General features: G+C 43.4%; 1 protein-coding gene across 2 annotated transcripts in view; it reads left to right on the plus strand.

The window, feature by feature from the left end:
- The window catches only part of eml5 (EMAP like 5), a 37428-nt gene that overhangs the window by 15019 nt on the left and 5063 nt on the right, over positions 1 to 17346 (plus strand). The window contains exons 5-40 of one of the 2 annotated variants that reach the window (XM_086127295.1): positions 911 to 1096; positions 1768 to 1933; positions 2356 to 2557; positions 4020 to 4157; positions 4254 to 4510; positions 4634 to 4846; positions 4912 to 5079; positions 5743 to 5849; positions 5936 to 6054; positions 6148 to 6334; positions 6448 to 6553; positions 7563 to 7656; positions 8922 to 9022; positions 9127 to 9320; positions 9483 to 9594; positions 9721 to 9848; positions 10656 to 10797; positions 10893 to 11045; positions 11132 to 11263; positions 11354 to 11442; positions 11909 to 12085; positions 12161 to 12362; positions 12433 to 12559; positions 12775 to 12789; positions 13737 to 13745; positions 14095 to 14173; positions 14420 to 14549; positions 14629 to 14727; positions 14876 to 14896; positions 14980 to 15153; positions 15251 to 15459; positions 15625 to 15782; positions 15891 to 16005; positions 16092 to 16280; positions 16709 to 16881; positions 17114 to 17276. In XM_086127295.1, coding sequence (XP_085983421.1) covers positions 911 to 1096; positions 1768 to 1933; positions 2356 to 2557; positions 4020 to 4157; positions 4254 to 4510; positions 4634 to 4846; positions 4912 to 5079; positions 5743 to 5849; positions 5936 to 6054; positions 6148 to 6334; positions 6448 to 6553; positions 7563 to 7656; positions 8922 to 9022; positions 9127 to 9320; positions 9483 to 9594; positions 9721 to 9848; positions 10656 to 10797; positions 10893 to 11045; positions 11132 to 11263; positions 11354 to 11442; positions 11909 to 12085; positions 12161 to 12362; positions 12433 to 12559; positions 12775 to 12789; positions 13737 to 13745; positions 14095 to 14173; positions 14420 to 14549; positions 14629 to 14727; positions 14876 to 14896; positions 14980 to 15153; positions 15251 to 15459; positions 15625 to 15782; positions 15891 to 16005; positions 16092 to 16280; positions 16709 to 16881; positions 17114 to 17276 — 5034 coding nt within the window. The remainder of the gene's footprint in view (positions 1 to 910; positions 1097 to 1767; positions 1934 to 2355; positions 2558 to 4019; positions 4158 to 4253; positions 4511 to 4633; positions 4847 to 4911; positions 5080 to 5742; positions 5850 to 5935; positions 6055 to 6147; positions 6335 to 6447; positions 6554 to 7562; positions 7657 to 8921; positions 9023 to 9126; positions 9321 to 9482; positions 9595 to 9720; positions 9849 to 10655; positions 10798 to 10892; positions 11046 to 11131; positions 11264 to 11353; positions 11443 to 11908; positions 12086 to 12160; positions 12363 to 12432; positions 12560 to 12774; positions 12790 to 13736; positions 13746 to 14094; positions 14174 to 14419; positions 14550 to 14628; positions 14728 to 14875; positions 14897 to 14979; positions 15154 to 15250; positions 15460 to 15624; positions 15783 to 15890; positions 16006 to 16091; positions 16281 to 16708; positions 16882 to 17113; positions 17277 to 17346) is intronic. The other variant, XM_086127294.1, reaches the window with a different exon arrangement.

A 17346-nucleotide genomic window follows, 5' to 3' on the forward strand; every position in this document is an offset into this window, starting at 1 on the left:
GTAATGTAGCGCCATTGTTAATGTAGAGCCCTGCATAGCGAGCTACAGTACGCACATCCCCGTTTGGACTGAACTAAAGGCCTTCAATGGTTTTATGATCAAGCACAAATTTCGATTGATGCACTCTTGCATGTTGTAGTCTTCACAGAAAAGTGGAAGCCGTTATAGCTGCAAATGACAGTTTCGTCCATTTTCATTTGCTATAGGTTGAAGGATCAGATGCCTTTGTACTTTAGTCCTCATTTTAGATGCCAGGAGGTATCCATGCTCATGATCTCTGTCTAATAATGCCCCTCACGAAGGTGTTTATCAGTCTGGAGGCAAGTTGTAATATCTGGTATGTCAGGATGTTTTTCTCAAGTGATATGTCACCCAGCTAAGCGTCGCTAGACTTTTAATAACATGACACGTTGATCATTATTGTAATTTTTCCCTCTGCCTGCCAGTGATGAGTGTGTCTCCATTTTCATGCGCTGACCGTTGTGCCTCAGCATTTGAAAAGCTCAATGCGATCTTATCTCAATGCAGACAGGGCGCCTCCCTTTTGCTTTCACCTCCTTCTCTTTGATGGATTTAGCCCTCAGACGAGGCTGTGCCTATGCATCCCAATGACCTTGCTTATAAATAATGAGCATGCTGGTGTCTGTGAGTGTACGCCTGTGTCTGTGCATGTTGATCAGATGGTTACAGCAGCAATTCACACGCGTGTGTGCGTTGTATTTCAAGGTGGTCCATATATGTGTGCAGGTGTGGGGGTGTATGTGTCAGTCCAAACATAAAGCGATGATTTTTCTGATTACTTTTGTATCCTAACACTTGGTTATTGTCCACTCGCTGTGTCACAACAGGATTACGCGAGCGATTATTAGCCAGCACCACCAACTTTTCACTCTTTTGTCTGTATGTGCAGTTCTGGAGCTTATGTGGTAATGCTCTCACTCCCAAACGTGGAGTTTTTGGCAAGACGGGGGAGCTCCAAACCATCCTCTGCCTGGCTTGTGCCAAGGATGAGGTCACGTATTCCGGTGCCTTGAACGGTGACATCTATGTGTGGAAAGGGATCAATCTGATGAGAACTGTGCAAGGGGCTCATGGGGTAAGTTTAAACAAGATAAGGTTTATACACAAACGACTAGACGAGACAGAAGAAAAGACATGCAGACACATGGAGGCTGAAATATGTTGAAAGAAAGAAATAAAATACACACAGTCTTACCCTAAGCAGTGCAACCAAGCGAAACGCTATGAAAAGAAGAGACTGTTGGGAATATATGAATACAATTTCATGGAACAAATACTAGAATTTAGGTTGGTTGCCTGTGACCAGCAGAGAAGGACTTTAGGCTTGGATGGCTCACAACTGGTATCCACCATCGGTAGAGATGCACATGCTTGCTTGATTTTGCTCAATAGAGAAGGATCAGTCTTTTGCTCCGCTGGATTAAATTATATCTATGGGATCAACAGCTTTGTTAGGGAATGGGGATATGGGGGAGGGGCTAATAGCTACAGTATGTTCCGATTCTTATTATTTATTTATTTATTTATTTATTTAATACCACCCAAATATTTTGCTAGGGTCTCAACAACATTCCTTTGCAGTGACAGTAGCAAACAATTAATAGCGACTCTTGCTCCTCCTTTGAGCTCTGTGTGACATTGGGGCCGTCATAGCAGGTGTGCAGCTGTGAAGGCCTTGTTAAACAGTTGCCTTTGGTACTGTCATAGCTTGTTTATTGCACACTAACAGCCTGTCATTTCCCCCAGTCAGGGATTTTCAGCATGAACGCTTGCGAAGAGGGTTTTGCCACCGGGGGAAGAGATGGTTGTGTCCGCCTGTGGGATCTCAACTTCAAACCAATTACTGTCATTGATCTCAGGGAAACAGACCAAGGATATAAAGGTGATGTCAAAATGCCTCCACTCTGTAAAGGTTGCAGGGCAAATTAGGCTCACCTCACTAAGTGGCATATCTACACCATGCTGCTAAAGTCATTCTTTTCTCTTCTCCCTACTAATGCACCCTTTCTTCTTTCTTCCATTTCCTTTTATTTGTTGATGATTGTTGATGGCTATTTACACATCCTGTCTTGACTTTTCATGTTCTGTCCAGTAATGCAAATTTAAACCTGTTTGGACGACATTGTATTGATATTTTTCCGTTTGTGTGTGTGTGTGTGTGTGTGTGTGTGTGTGTGTGTGTGTGTGTGTGTGTGTGTGTGTGTGTGTGTGTGTGTGTGTGTGTGTGTGTGTGTGTGTGTGTGTGTGTGTGTGTGTGTGTGTGTGTGTGTGTGTGTGTGTGTGTGTGTGTGTGTGTGCGTGCGTGCGTGCGTGCGTGCGTGCGTGCGTGGATAGGGCTGTCTGTGCGTAGTGTTTGCTGGCGGGGAGACCACATCCTGGTGGGCACCCAAGATAGTGAGATCTTCGAGGTGGTGGTCCATGACCGCAACAAGCCTTTCCTTATCATGCAGGGTCACTGTGAGGGCGAGCTGTGGGCGCTGGCCGTGCACCCCACCAAGCCTCTCGCTGTGACAGGCAGTGATGACCGCTCAGTCAGGTGAGAGTTGAGAAAATTGCAATATTGTATCAGCAATTCAGTGTTGCAGTACCTCCTGTGTCTGAGAATGTCTGCTAATGATTTATTTTAAAAAATTACACTTGCAAAACTAGCTCAAATTTGATTGCTCACGCAAGCACATTCGAACGCCGTTCTGCCATCCAAAACTAAACGTTTTGCGAATTCTGGGAGGAGTACAGTGTATGCAAATATTGTTTTAGGAATGAGATTTGTTAAACCAGAGGTGAAATGCGATGGCTGATTTTGAATCTATAAACACTGGGTCTGAAAGGTCTTTATAACTGTGCAAAGGATGAGTAAGAATACAGGCAAAATAAGCTGCGGTGGGGAGAACAGATCTTTTCTGCTTGTGTAAATGCCAGAAACAAAATGATCATGATTTCATCTATATAGCAAATGCAATGTTGGAGCTTCTGAATGATCCAAGGTGGGAGTTGGAGTCACTCACAATAAAAAGTCATGTCATAGCATATCAACTGGCGCTGCCGAGAATAAGCGACCAGTCAAGACTACGTTGACGATCAAAATCTCCACCAATACATTTAATAGTCAAGGAGTTTTTTAATTATATATTCATTTTGTTTGGAATGTTGATGCTGCCTCATCACTCACTTTCCTGCTGACTACATGCCTGTCTGAGACACACGTGCAGCAGTGGTAATCCGGGTCATATGAGATGTAAAGAGAAGCATTGTGGCTAATACAGCGTCATGGCTTCCTGGTGTGAGGATCAGATTCCGGCACATTTCATCCAAGAATACCGCATACGATGCAAACCTCCCTTTCATGGCAAGCAAGAAGAGCTCATGAGCTCTACTTGCCAACAGAGTGATGCATTCATGAACTGGGAAATACCACCACTCAAAGTAACAAAGCATGACACATTTGCCACAAACCCTCATCGGCACACACACGCACAAAACACATAATTTTGTTTGTTGCACAAGATTGATAAAACTTGTTTCAACTCTGGATTTCCTTGCTTCTGGGTGTCCATTGGTGCCTCTCCCGGAATAGTTTTCCCGGTGTGTTGTCCTAAGTTTTAAATGCAGTGTTATGCAGGATGGGTAAATACATCCACTGGCCGTGCATTCTGGATCAGTGAAACAAAACATTGTTGCTGGTTGCCCCCAAAAAATTCTGTTATACGTATCTTTTCTGAAATTCAGTAATATGTTTCTTTGTCTTCCACTAACACGCACTTCATACTTTATTTTGCATTTCCAATGCTCCATCAAATTTTCCATCAAAGCTACCTAGACCCCAAAATCCACTTTTAAATGTGGCAATCCTCAGCACTTTTGCACCAGTTCCCTACATTTGGCTCAATTATTTTGAGTGAGTGTACACACAGATCTGTGTAAATTAGGCCCATTACATAAAGGCAGTCCATGATTAATTAACGATTCTTATTTTGTCACAACTTTTCCTCCTCCACAAGGATATGGAGCCTTATTGATCATGCACTGATAGCTCGCTGTAACATGGAGGAACCGATCCGCTGTGCAGCTGTCAGCACTGATGGTATTCATTTGGCCCTGGGAATGAAGGATGGGTCATTTACCATTCTCAGAGTCAGGCAAGTACACAATTCAATGAAAGACTGTGTAAGATTTTATGTCTAGCCATTGGGGAAGCCATTTTTTGAAGAGTCGTTTTTTTTGTTCGTCTCCAGAGATATGACCGAAGTGGTCCACATCAAGGACAGGAAGGAGGCTATCCATGAGCTGAAGTATTCCCCCGATGGGGCCCATTTGGCTGTCGGCTCCAATGACAACTCAGTGGACATTTATGGTGTTGTGCAGAGGTACAAGAAAGTTGGAGAGTGCATTGGCTCCAACAGCTTCATCACACACATGGACTGGTCGACAGACAGCAAGTTCCTGCAGTCGAACGATGGCAGCGGCAGGAGACTCTTCTATCGGATGCCAAGTATGTTTTATTTGCTCCATTCATAAAGCTACTTGAGGTGAAATGTAGTCTGTTAAAAAAAAAACAAAAAAACCCCCACGTTCATTCGTGTCTTGTGATATAAAATGTGTGTCTTTTGTTCAGGTGGTAAGGAGGTGACCAACAGAGAGGAGCTGAAGCTGGTGCAGTGGGCTTCATGGACATGTGTGCTAGGCCCTGAGGTTAATGGAATATGGCCCAAATATTCTGCTATCAATGATATTAACTCTGTGGATGCGAACTTCAACAATCAAGTCTTGGTAACAGCAGATGACTACGGATTAGTCAAACTTCTACGATATCCATGTATAAAAAAAGGTAAACAAAACACCTGTCATTCTTAATGCCTTGTTGAATTCATGTTATATTTCTCTTGATTTTAGGTGCAAAATTTAAAAAATATTTAGGTCACTCAGCCCATATTACCAATGTAAGATGGTCACATGACTACCAGTGGGTTATAACCATTGGTGGCGCGGATCATTCGGTGTTCCAATGGAAGTTTGTACCAGAGAGAAAATCAAAAGAAGCTCTGCATATTGCACCACAAGGTGAGAAGAAGGAAAACTGCCTTAATTGGTTGAAACCAAGGAACTGCATTGCATTCTTTTGGTATTGCACTAGGAATGATTACAATTGTACAGATGTCTCTAACGTGTTAGAATAGTTACACTCGATACAGTGCTACACTATCCACATTGTTTATTTAAGCAGTAATTGTGTTTATCTGAACCAGCACTCCTGTGCTTGGCTCTTTTCAACTGTTCTGCTCCCAACAATCTTATTGGCTTGATGTTTTCAACCGTCGTACTAAACTGTTCCCTATTCCATAACATTTAAAGGCATCCCTTCAATGTGAATGAAAGTTGGAAAGCCCAATTGCATTGTCATTGCCAACTTGCTATTTTTGCACAGACTGGGTGTAGCTGCGCTCTCGATAATTAAAACCTACTCCGACTGTCTTTCCTTTTCATTTTCCTAATGGACCTCGTGAGGAGCCCTCCTTTAGCTCCAAATCCATCTTATTGCCTTTTCTTGGCTCAGCGTCATTGTGCAGCATCAGCATCCTGAAACATTTGGCTTTGCTACTAAACAGGAGAGAAAACAGTATTACTGGATATAAAATGGTAGCATTTACTCAGACAGAGCTGTTTAATTTATTCATGTTTATTTTTTACCAGCTCGGTATAATGAAACTATGTCTCTATTTGTAGAGACCTTGGCAGACTCCAACAGCGAAGAGTCAGACTCTGATCAGTCAGATGTGCCTGAGATGGACTCGGAAATCGAGCAGGAGACACAGCTGACATATAGAAGACAGGTTTGTGTTTAACTCAGGGGCCTGCCATTTTGAATGTCCATAGAATTTTACTAAGCACACGTGCTCAAGTTTCTGCATGAATTCAGGTTTATAAAGAAGATCTACCTCAGCTCAAAGAGCAGTGCAAAGAGAAAGATCGAGGAATCGCAATGAAGAAGAGAGAGCGAGCCCCTGGGAGTGGGTTGAAGCTGCACTTTATTCATGGGTGAACTTGCACTTTAATATGGTCAATTACAAAAAGAATTGAGTGACAAATAGTCTTTCTCCAGAACATTTGTATTTCTTTTTATTTTCGCAGCTACCGGGGCTATGATTGCAGAAGTAATCTTTTCTATACTCAGACCGGTGAAATTGTCTACCATGTGGCTGCTGTTGGAATCGTGTACAACAGACAGCAGAACACCCAACGTTTCTACATGGGCCACGATGATGACATACTCTGTCTGGCCATTCACCCCCTCAAGGACTTTGTAGCAACAGGCCAGGTCGCTCTCGAGTTATCCGTAGAGACATGAGTATTACACTGCCGGTTGTCTCATCTGTACACTTAAATGTAACAAAGAAACTTGTGTTCAAATAATGATTTATGGCTATCCAGGTTGGCCGAGATTCCTCCGTCCACATATGGGACACAGAAACATTAAAACCAATGTCTGTGTTGAAAGGTTTCCACCAGCTTGGAGTGTGCACTTTGGACTTTTCAGGTGAGTCAGTATCAACCCCCCAAAAATCTGAGGGTTTTCCATTGAACTTCATGTTCACTATATTATGTAATGTGCTGTTAGGAATGTATGCCTGTTGATCTAGCTTCCACACCTTTTTTTAGAAATACAATTGAATTGTAATATAAGTCAAAATCTGACCTCTGCCTCTTTTTATACATCGGATATGTATGCGATGCATCTGCAGTATAAACGCTCATACATACACATCCGACCTTTGCGTCATCAGGAACGCAATATGCACTTTGCGCGGGTGGAGGAAGAGTGTTTGGGAGGGTGTGTACTGACAATCGTCGGCGCATCTGTGAAGTTGTTTTGAGTGACAGTGTTACATTGGATTTTGATTTAATCCCACTTGAAACATCAAGCATAAAGTTGACATGTGGTGACAGGAGTAATTCAGCCACACAGACAGTTGATTTATGACAACTGGTAATGGAGTGGTGTTATCTTTCGTAAACATCTCCATGAAAGGATGTTGATGTTGTTATTTCTCAAAAATGTTTCTACCTGCTCCCACTTCGTTACGCTCGTGATATGAGATGATAAAATAAGCCCCTCCACTCTGGACCATATTTACGTTTTAAAACACTCTGCCGTGTGACGTCAGGGTTTTTTGCATTTACATTAAAAGTCACATTGGTTTTCAAAGTTACTTGTTTTAACATATGTCTTGTTGACAATAAAGCCATGTAAAAAATTCATTTTGTATCGTTTGACCACTCATTAGGCACAGTGACATTCACCCTAATAATTTAATCTTCAGACAGATCCCTTGAAGTATTACTTTCAGAGTTCGGTATTTTCCCTGTTATACAGTAGCCGTCCTCAAACTAGAAATTCCTTTAATTGGGCCCCCACGCAGGCATAGCACATTTTAGGTATCAATCAATTGCACCATGTTTCACGTACACTGCTAACAACGGGCAGAGACAAAACAGTGGCTTGATCTATCTCTGCCAATAACACAGGTTTGATTTACACTCCACAGCGGATGGCAAGCGCCTGGCTTCAGTGGGCTTGGATGACAATCACACAATTGTGCTTTGGGACTGGAGAAAGGGGGAAAAGCTTTCAGCCATGTGGTGAGTGTGATCCCGACTTTGTTTACAATACAGGATGCTGCTATATGGAAATTGAAAGAGCTTTGACAGTCCTCTGTGTTAATTTTTAAGATTATTGGAGCTTCCCTCTTTAAAAATGGACATTAATAAATGTGGATTAAATTGGAGCCACTTTGTAGTGCATGGATGACAGTGTGATTCATGGTTCGCAGTGGGAAGAAAGGGAATTGCCTTTTAGATTAAGAGGCTGCTCCACTGCGACACTTAAGCCTGCCAAGGTTTGAATAGTTAGAGTATGTCCCAAGGCTCCAACTGTATCCATAATGAATGAGAATTACTTTCAGTGCTCGTCTTCTTGAGAGCACGTCAGATTTTATTTTGACAAGGAGACCATATTTCCAAGGTACAACTATGTTATATAATAGCAAATGGGCTACCAAAAGCAAGGCATAATGAAAATCTAGATTTAAAAGCTGTAACACTGAATCACTGATTGTAACTTGTCCTAATTGCTGCCTTAATAGAATACAATTACATAACCACACTGTGAGAAATATGTAACCGTAAAACGTCCGCATATCAAAATAACTTTTTTTCCCCTCTTTGTTGCTCAGCCCACTTGATGTTCATATTTAGTCTCACCTCAATTTAAACTGACCCTGACGCGTTGAGAGCACTGTGTGTTTTTTGCTCTTCTGTTGTCTCCAACTGAAAGTGCAGAGACAGCTTGAAGCTGCACTAATCTGATTTGCAGACCTTGTTGGGTGCTGTGCAATGCAATTGTGAGGAAAAGGGCCTGAGAGTTGTCTTCAGCTAGGAGGCAAAGAGTGGGCGTGCAAGGATGAAGCCTCATGGTTTTCAGGGAGGAAGATGGGCAAATAAGGTGTACTTTTTTACTTCAGTATAGGACGAAAATGGTTTCTATTTGTCTAGCCATCCATTTTATATAGTGCTCGTCCCTATAACTATGGCCGATTTAAACAGGTTTCTTTCATTAAACATTTTAAGATTTCTTTACATTGACCTATTTGCCATCTGCAAAGATAAATTGAAAGGTTTTTAAATGAAGAATAAACTCTGTGTGTGGCTTTGCCGAGTGCCCTCTCTAATTTTAGTACCGTACTTGCCTGTGCCGTCAAGAGGATTACACAAAATTAAGGGAGTGATTTCCATAAAAACTGAAGGAGGGCTGGAGGTTGGGCTGAGGAAGAACACATTTTGTATAATGTAGAATTTGGAACACATCCAGTCACCTTCATTAATAATGAATACTGTTGTGTTTTCAGTGGAAGCAAAGACAAGATCTTCGTAGTGAAAATAAATCCTTACCTGCCTGACAAGCTCATCACTGCCGGTGTAAAACATATGAAGTTTTGGCATAAAGCTGGTAAGAGCCGCTGAGCTTATTAATGCTGACAAGCAGCCGCGATAACAAGCTGAAGTCTTTCTTCAAAGCAATGCATCTTACTGTGTCTACTCTCACTCTCTCAGGTGGTGGGCTAATTGGGCGCAAGGGGAGCATGGGCAAGACGGAGACAATGATGTGTGCCGTCTACGGTTGGTCGGAAGAGATGGTCTTCTCAGGCACGTGCACTGGTGACATTTGCATCTGGAGGGACATGTTCTTGATGAAGACTGTCAAAGCCCATGACGGCCCCGTTTTCAGCATGCATGCTCTCGAAAAGGTAATGACAGGACTTTTTTTTGTAATTGCAAATTAGAACAATTTTAAATAATAAATGGCCCATTAATAATCTTCCTGGAGGGGTGCATTGTGCAAATTTATTTCATATCCACTAGTGACATGTTCATTCCGCTTTGAATATGCCATTACACTTTCTCTGCAGGGGTTTGTGACTGGAGGGAAGGATGGTATAGTCGCGCTCTGGGATGACACATTCGAAAGATGCCTCAAGACCTACGCCATCAAGAGGGCAGTCCTAGCTCCAGGCTCCAAGGGTAATATGGTCATCTTGCACCAGTCATGTTCGCTATTCGCTCCAGATACACTGACAACATTCAGTGAGTGTAGTTAAAAGGAATTCCCCATGTGTCCTGGCATGACTTCTTTTCTCCATTCTTTAGGCTTGCTTTTGGAAGACAACCCATCCATACGTGCCATATCTCTAGGCCATGGCCACATTCTTGTGGGAACGAAGAATGGAGAGATTTTGGAGGTGGACAAAAGTGGCCCCATTATGCTACTTGTCCAGGTTAGATGGCAAAACAAAGAATATTATGTTCAAAACACTCATCCGTTAAATAGTATATACCATGGGTCTTCAACCTGAGAGCTACTTATTGGGTGCTGATTAATGTGATGACCACCATTTGATAGATACTTCTAAAATAAAAATCTGCGCAATAATTATGGACAATGATCTAAAAAGATAAGAATCGGTCAATTGGCAACACTTTTTTGTATTAATATCTGCAAGTGGTTCCATTTTCAAAAATCACTTCTACAACATTCCTTGAAAAGCACGATGCCCCATCACCGGTGAGCCATTTCTCGAACACACTACTCATGTTCTTTGTGGGCTATCCGGTGCCTGCGGGCAACATGTTGGTGACCCCTGGTGTCGACAGGTACTTGAGCTCTGGAACAGATGCAGCAAGTTTTACAATGGTCCAGCGGTCTTGAGATTAAAAGACAGCCCTCCACTTACACTTACTGCCTGCGGTATTTTGCACAACCCAAGGAGATGCGCATTGATGAAAATAAATTGTAGCCATGAAGACTCGATTGTTAATTTTGCGTGGCTTGGCTCTGACTCCGAGTGTGGGCCCCTTGTCTTTAAACTGTCAGAGTAGTATTGACTGCCTGTTTTGAATGCTTTACAATTACAACTGTAGTCTGACTGATGGGACCAATCGAATAGGGAAGCGTGAAGTAAAGTTTTTCCATAACCTGCTGCTGAATTGCAAACTATCAGATCATTGTCAAGAATTGGAAACAGTTTAAGCAGAGCATTCTTTTTGGTCTTTGAAGCCTGAAGTGCGAGTGTTTTGTCATGCAGGGTCACATGGAAGGGGAAGTCTGGGGCCTTGCCACCCATCCACACCTCCCTCTGTGTGCCACTGTCAGTAATGACAGAACCTTACGCATATGGGACCTCTCCCCCAGTCACTGCATGTTGGCAGTGCGCAAGCTCAGGAAAGGTGAGTCACCAACTGTTGACAGTAAAGTATTTCCTCTTCTGTGTCCCAGACTATGTGTGCATCGATCCCGGGCCATTAACAAACACCCTTCACAGGTGGCCGCTGCTGCTGCTTCTCCCCTGATGGCAAAGCCTTGGCAGTCGGTCTAAACGATGGCAGCTTTCTCATTGTGAATGCCGACACCTTGGAGGACCTTGTGTCCTTCCACCACCGCAAGGACATCATCACAGATATCAAATTCTCCCCAGGTTTGTGGATCCCTAGTTATTGACAAGTCCAGCTTTCGAAAACAGGACTATAAACCAATTAGTGGTGTTTTCTTCACACTGTTCAGGTTCTGGCAAGTACCTTGCAGTGGCATCAGGAGACACATTTGTGGATATTTACAATGTAATGAGCAGCAAATGGGTTGGAGTATGCAAAGGATGCCTCAACTCTATCACACACTTGGATTGGGACAGGAGAGGTAAACATCCTTTGTTCTGTTGATAATCCTTGTGTGGTACTGCTCAATAACCATCAAGCACGGTGGCCCTACGGGCCCTTTAATTCACAGGGAAACTACTCCAAGTTAATACCAGTGCCAAAGAGCAGTTTTTCTTCGAGGCGCCTCGTGGCAAGAGGCAGACCATCCCTGCCACAGAGGTAAGATGGGAGAAGAAACACCGCAGGAGCAAGAGAGAGAGGAAGTTTGTGAAGTGTTAAAAAAGAAAAACAAATCTTATTTCATCCATCCTTTTTCGTTCATCGTCATTGAGGTCATAGTTTGAGCCATCCTACTTGACTATGGGCATGAGGCAAGGTACACCTTGGACTATCGTTAGCCAATTGCAGGGCACATACTGGGTACCGTACACGACCATTCACATTTACATGCACACCAATGAGCAATTTAAAGCATCAATTCACCCAACACGTATGTTTTTGGAAAGTTGGGAGGAAGTCGGAGTACCTGGAGTACCAAGTCTCTTGCCCTATGTCAGCTGAGAAAGGCTTCTGTTCACCCATGACTCTAGTGAGGATAAGCGGTAAATAAAATGGATGGATGGATGAACCCGCAGGTCTCTGAAGCAGAACATAATTTGTAGATATATTTATCTACGTGTTGTAGGTGGAGAAGGTTGACTGGAGTTCGTGGACATGTGTCCTCGGTACGTCTGTCGAGGGCATCTGGCCCGTGATCAGCGAAGTCACAGAGGTGACCTCTGCTTGCCTTAGTAATGACAAGAAGGTACTCGCCACAGGAGACGATCTAGGATACATCAAGCTCTTCAGATACCCTGTCAGGGTAAGATACAATGCTCAACACACAGAATAGCTTTATGTCACTGTGGCAAGTTGATGAAAGATGTTTCATTCGTAGGGCAAGTATGCAAAGTTCAAACGCTATGTGGCTCACAGCACGCATGTTACAAATGTGCGGTGGACCCATGAAGACAGCCTATTGGTGACGGCTGGTGGAGGGGACACGTGCCTCATGATCTGGGCCCATGAGCCCGAGACCCACAGGGAGCTCAGACAGTGTGACAGCGAGGAGTCAGACATTGAGAGCGAGGATGATGGAGGTGTGAGAACAGCGTCTTTGGCAAGTGTCCCTGCTTCCGGTATATCGATATCAATCTTGTTTTTCATTAGGTTATGACAGTGATGTGACAAAGGAGAATGAGATCAACTATACCATCAAAGCCTTATCCACCAACATGCGCCCCATGACTGGTGTAAAACCCCACTTGCAAATGAAAGAGCCTTCATTGGATGAGAGGTATTCTTATGTGAAGCTGTGGGAAAGTTTTCAGTGTATCAAAGAAAATATTACTTGCATCAACGAGACCTCTTTTGTAGACGTCTCTTTCTTATCTTTGACTTCAGTTCCATACTTGGCCTCCTTTTAAAATAACTTGCACCTTATCTGCTCTTCTTCCTTGTAATGGCTGCAATCTGTCATTGTCCTGCTTCCTTCTTTATTACCATCTGAAGACAAGGTGTGGTCAGGTAAGATCATGTGTTTCATGTTTGGGGAAACTGCATCCAAGATAAAGTCTCGGTAGTATTGATGACACAGACTGTATTTTTTGGACTATTACTAATACTTATAATCTCTGAACAATTAAGTGCAATCCTGAAATGGTGAAATGAGACGTGCAATAGTGTGACAATAATGCATACACCAGATGTGAACTTTGTACGACTAAGGCCACTTTACATCTTGTTCTTTTATTTTTACTGATTGCTTTTATTTTAAATAATTATCCTCACCAGTGGAACGGCACTCATAATTTCGTTGTCTGCATGGCACAAAATGACAATGAAGGCTTTTGATTTGATTTAGTATGAGCCAAAGTAATAACACAACCACCGGTCACCAGATTGATGAGCAAGGTTGAAACTTTTTTTGTGTCTGTCATAGGATCCCCTCTCATTCTCTGCTCGAAGCAACCCCTGTGTAGTTACACCTGAACAAAACCAAGTGACCTGATATTCCTTGAAATGGAATTTTGACGCAATGTTCCACCCAAATTACAAAGCTTGGAAATTGCCTATCTGTCTTGTGTACTGTAACCGCTTTGGATTGGGGCTCATTTGGCTGCATTCCCTAGTTGGAGTTTGTCAAAGTATGAGCACTGGAATTCGAACCAATCTCAAAATATAACACATCATGTGATGTTTTCCTGGACAGAAATAATGTGAAATTCTTTCACGGAACTGCTGAAATGGTATACTATGGAAGTAAAAAGTCGATTGCACAAGGCAGCAGATGTCCTTGAAATGGGCTTTGGTTGTCATGGTTACAGCATGGTGCTGACTTCTCTGTTTTATGTCCTCAGTGGCTGAGGTGTTGTTGACGTGCATATCCACTGAGCAGCAATCAGTGAGTACTGTATAAAACATATTGAGTAATTCTTGTTTTTGGTTTCTTTTCTTTATTTGCTTCCATGCAGAGGTTCAAGGTAAGCTAATTGTTATTTTTACACATGTGTATCGCTCAATTGTCTATATAGGAATTAAACATGGAGCTGTTCAGCAAAGACATGTCTGCCATCATTTAGTCATTCATTAAGTTATTTCTTACTGGTTATTTTGTGCACTGTATTTTATTGGTGGTTACAATTATACATACAACTTGTGCTAATCACGACCAGATACTAATCAGAGGATGATGGTTTTTTTTAAACGCTTAAGTTTTCAAAAAAATTAAAAACAAAAAAACCCCCATTCTTATCCTTCATAAGATACATGCATCACTGTTGTGATCAGAGTGGTGATAAGCAGCATTTGTAACCCAGCAGTGTGTTTCAGACCTCCTGTTAGCAGAGCCCTGCCACAGCCTGAGAAGCTGCAGACCAACAACGTTGGCAAAAAGAAGAGACCCATTGATGTAAGCGTAACTTCATTTGTGTCACTGTAAACAGTTTTATTGCAAACACTGCAAACTGTATAAAAAATGCTGCTTTCCGATGTGTTTCAGAACAGAAAATGATTAAAAATGCTTGTATCTGATCTGATTTCAGATGTGTAGACTGCTCAGACAACCTCTCTGCCGCCGCCCTCGATCGAATGCTCTTTGTTGTCATGACAACCACTTTCCTGACTTTCTGACTGCCTGCTCTGACTTTCTCCATAGGACCTGGTTTTGGAGCTGGTGTTCGGTTACCGTGGCAATGACTGCCGCAATAACGTGCATTACCTGAACGATGGGGCGGACATCATTTACCACACAGCCTCAATTGGCATCGTGCTCAACTTGACCACCTGTAGGCTTTTACACAGATAGAATTTGCCATGACAGTAGTGAGAAGTAATAACCGCTTGTGTGCATATATTCTCTTGCAGCCTGCCAAAGTTTCTACATTGAACACAGTGATGACATTCTGTGCCTGACAATCAATCAACATCCAAAATTCCCCAATGTGGTGGCAACTGGCCAAGTAGGTATGTTTGTGAGGCGACGGCCTCTTACCTCACCAGCTGCTTGCTCTTCTTTCCCTTTTCTCGATTGTGCTATTGAGTGTCTTTGGAAACGAGCTTCAATGCTGACTTAATCAATTAAAGAAAATATCCTTGTCCTCTGTCCTTTTAGGTGACACTGGTGACATGTCAGGTAAATGAGTGTAAAAAGTGCCTCGAGGTTTGAAAGAAACAAATCCACATTCTCATTACGGTCACATGTTCTCGGTCCCTCAGCCACATCTCCATCTATTCACGTGTGGGACGCGATGACCAAGCAGACGTTATCGGTGCTGCGCTGTTTCCACTCGGGTGGTGTGTGCTCTGTCAGCTTCAGTGCCACAGGGAAGCTCCTGCTGTCTGTGGGCCTGGACTCGGAACACACCATCACCATTTGGAAGTGGCAGGAAGGTACAAGCTGATCTCACACGGGTCATCTTTACAAAATCTATCTCACCCGGACTGACCTCGCTTCACCTTGTATGTGGTCTTGGGCTTTGTCTCTCAGGTGGCAAAGTGGCCAGTCGGATTGGTCACACGCAGCGGATCTTTGTGGCCGAGTTCCGTCCAGACTCGGACACTCATTTTGTCTCTGTGGGGATCAAGCATGTCCGCTTCTGGACATTAGCAGGGCGAGCTTTGCTCAGCAAGAAAGGAGTGCTGAGCTCCATCGAGGACGCCCGCATGCAGACCATGCTCTCTGTCGCTTTTGGAGCGGTAAGTGCCTTCGGATCATTGGCTTTGCCGTTGATCTCTGAATGTTTTTGTTTTAAAATGCTGCTTTTGCCACGTTGTTTTTCTTGGATGCTGCTGAACAGTTTTTGCATTGCTTTCTCTGCTGTCTTAGACCACTAGATTAGTGCAGATTTGTTTTCTTTTCAGAATAACTTGACATTTACAGGTACCATAAGTGGGGATGTATGTGTGTGGAAAGAGCACATTCTTATAAGGATAGTGGCCAAAGCTCACACGGGCCCTGTGTTCACCATGTACACAACATTGAGAGATGGCCTCATTGTCACTGGAGGCAAGGAAAGGCCGTAAGTTACACGCGCTCGTTACACATTTTTGAGTAGTCCCCAAATTCGTTAAATTAGGCTAATGCTGTGGATGAATTTCGTGGAAACATTTACTGTTGGCCTCCACAGGTCAAAGGAAGGTGGAGCTCTCAAACTCTGGGATCAGGAACTGAAACGCTGTCGAGCATTTCGATTGGAAACTGGACAGGTCATTGACTGTGTGCGTTCCGTTTGCAGAGGAAAGGTAACTGAAAAACATAATGCTTGATGATGTCATTCAGCAAAGATCCCTTCTCTATATATAAGTGTTTTTACTGTTTGTTGTATCAGGGTAAAATCCTGGTTGGAACCAGGAATGCAGAGATCATTGAGGTTGGGGAGAAGAATGCAGCGTGCAACATCTTGGTGAACGGTCACATGGACGGGCCAATTTGGGGTTTGGCGACACATCCAACCAGAGATGTGTTTCTGTCAGCTGCAGAGGATGGGACTGTTCGACTATGGGACATTCCAGAGAAGGTCAGTCCTGTTATACTTTGGCGGTCAAAGGCATGAATGAAAGTTAAAAATAACCAGTTGGAAGAAGTAGATGGGAAGGGGGGATTCTGGCTTTCCCTGTTAAAGCTGCTGCCCCAGCGACCCAACCCCTGTTACGCGGTAGAAAATGGATGGGTGGATGAAAATTCGATGTACCGTGTTGAGATAAGCTTTTTATTTGACATGCTTAAGTAGAATTAGGACATGGCTGGCCCCTTGGATCAAAGATCAATACATGGATCAATTCCGGATTAAATTGGAACTCATTGTAGGTATGAAGCTCCTAAATTTAGCTGTTCATGCTGTCATTTCAAAAAAATGACAAAAGTTAACTGTTGGTGGAGGTCTGTGTGCTCTTGTCAAACCCATAACGACTGATTATAAATGTACTTTTACTTATGGGTCAACAGAAGATGCTGAATAAGGTGAGCTTGGGCCACCCGGCATGCACCATCAGCTACAGTCCTGAGGGAGACATGGTGGCCATTGGCATGAAGAATGGCGAGTTCATCATCCTCCTAGTTGCCTCTCTCAAAATCTGGGGCAAGAAAAGGGACCGCCGTTCTTCTATCCAGGATATTAGGTGAGAATTGTCAAGTCGGCCAAGAGCTTTGTTTTTGAGAAATGAGCGCGTTTCCAAGTGTGTGAGTTCAATATGCAGAGAGTGTCGCACAGAACAATCTATCGGTTACCTTTTAAGTGTCATTCCTGCCGTTGATGAACACTTTGGCATCGTGTGTACCCTGCTTAAGTGAGTCACGTGCTACTTGGCACACAGTGGAGATTTGTGAGAGCACCACATGTCTCTCTTGTAGGTTCAGTCCAAATTCACGCTACCTGGCTGTCGGCTCTTGTGAAAGCGCCGTGGACTTCTACGACCTGTCGCTCGGGCCGCAGTTAAACCGCATCAACTGTTGCCGGGACATCCCCAGCTTTGTCATGCAGATGGACTTCTCTGCGGACAGCTTGTACATCCAGGTGCGGCGCCCTCAGCTGTACAGGTGAGGTACCCGCCCCGGGACCGTTCCCGTCTAATCCTCCTCTGGCT

This window comes from Hippocampus guttulatus, chromosome 13 (genome assembly GCF_054856545.1).
Source record: "Hippocampus guttulatus isolate MCC_2025c chromosome 13, RoL_Hgut_1.0, whole genome shotgun sequence".
In the NCBI taxonomy this organism is placed as follows: Eukaryota; Metazoa; Chordata; class Actinopteri; order Syngnathiformes; family Syngnathidae; genus Hippocampus; species Hippocampus guttulatus.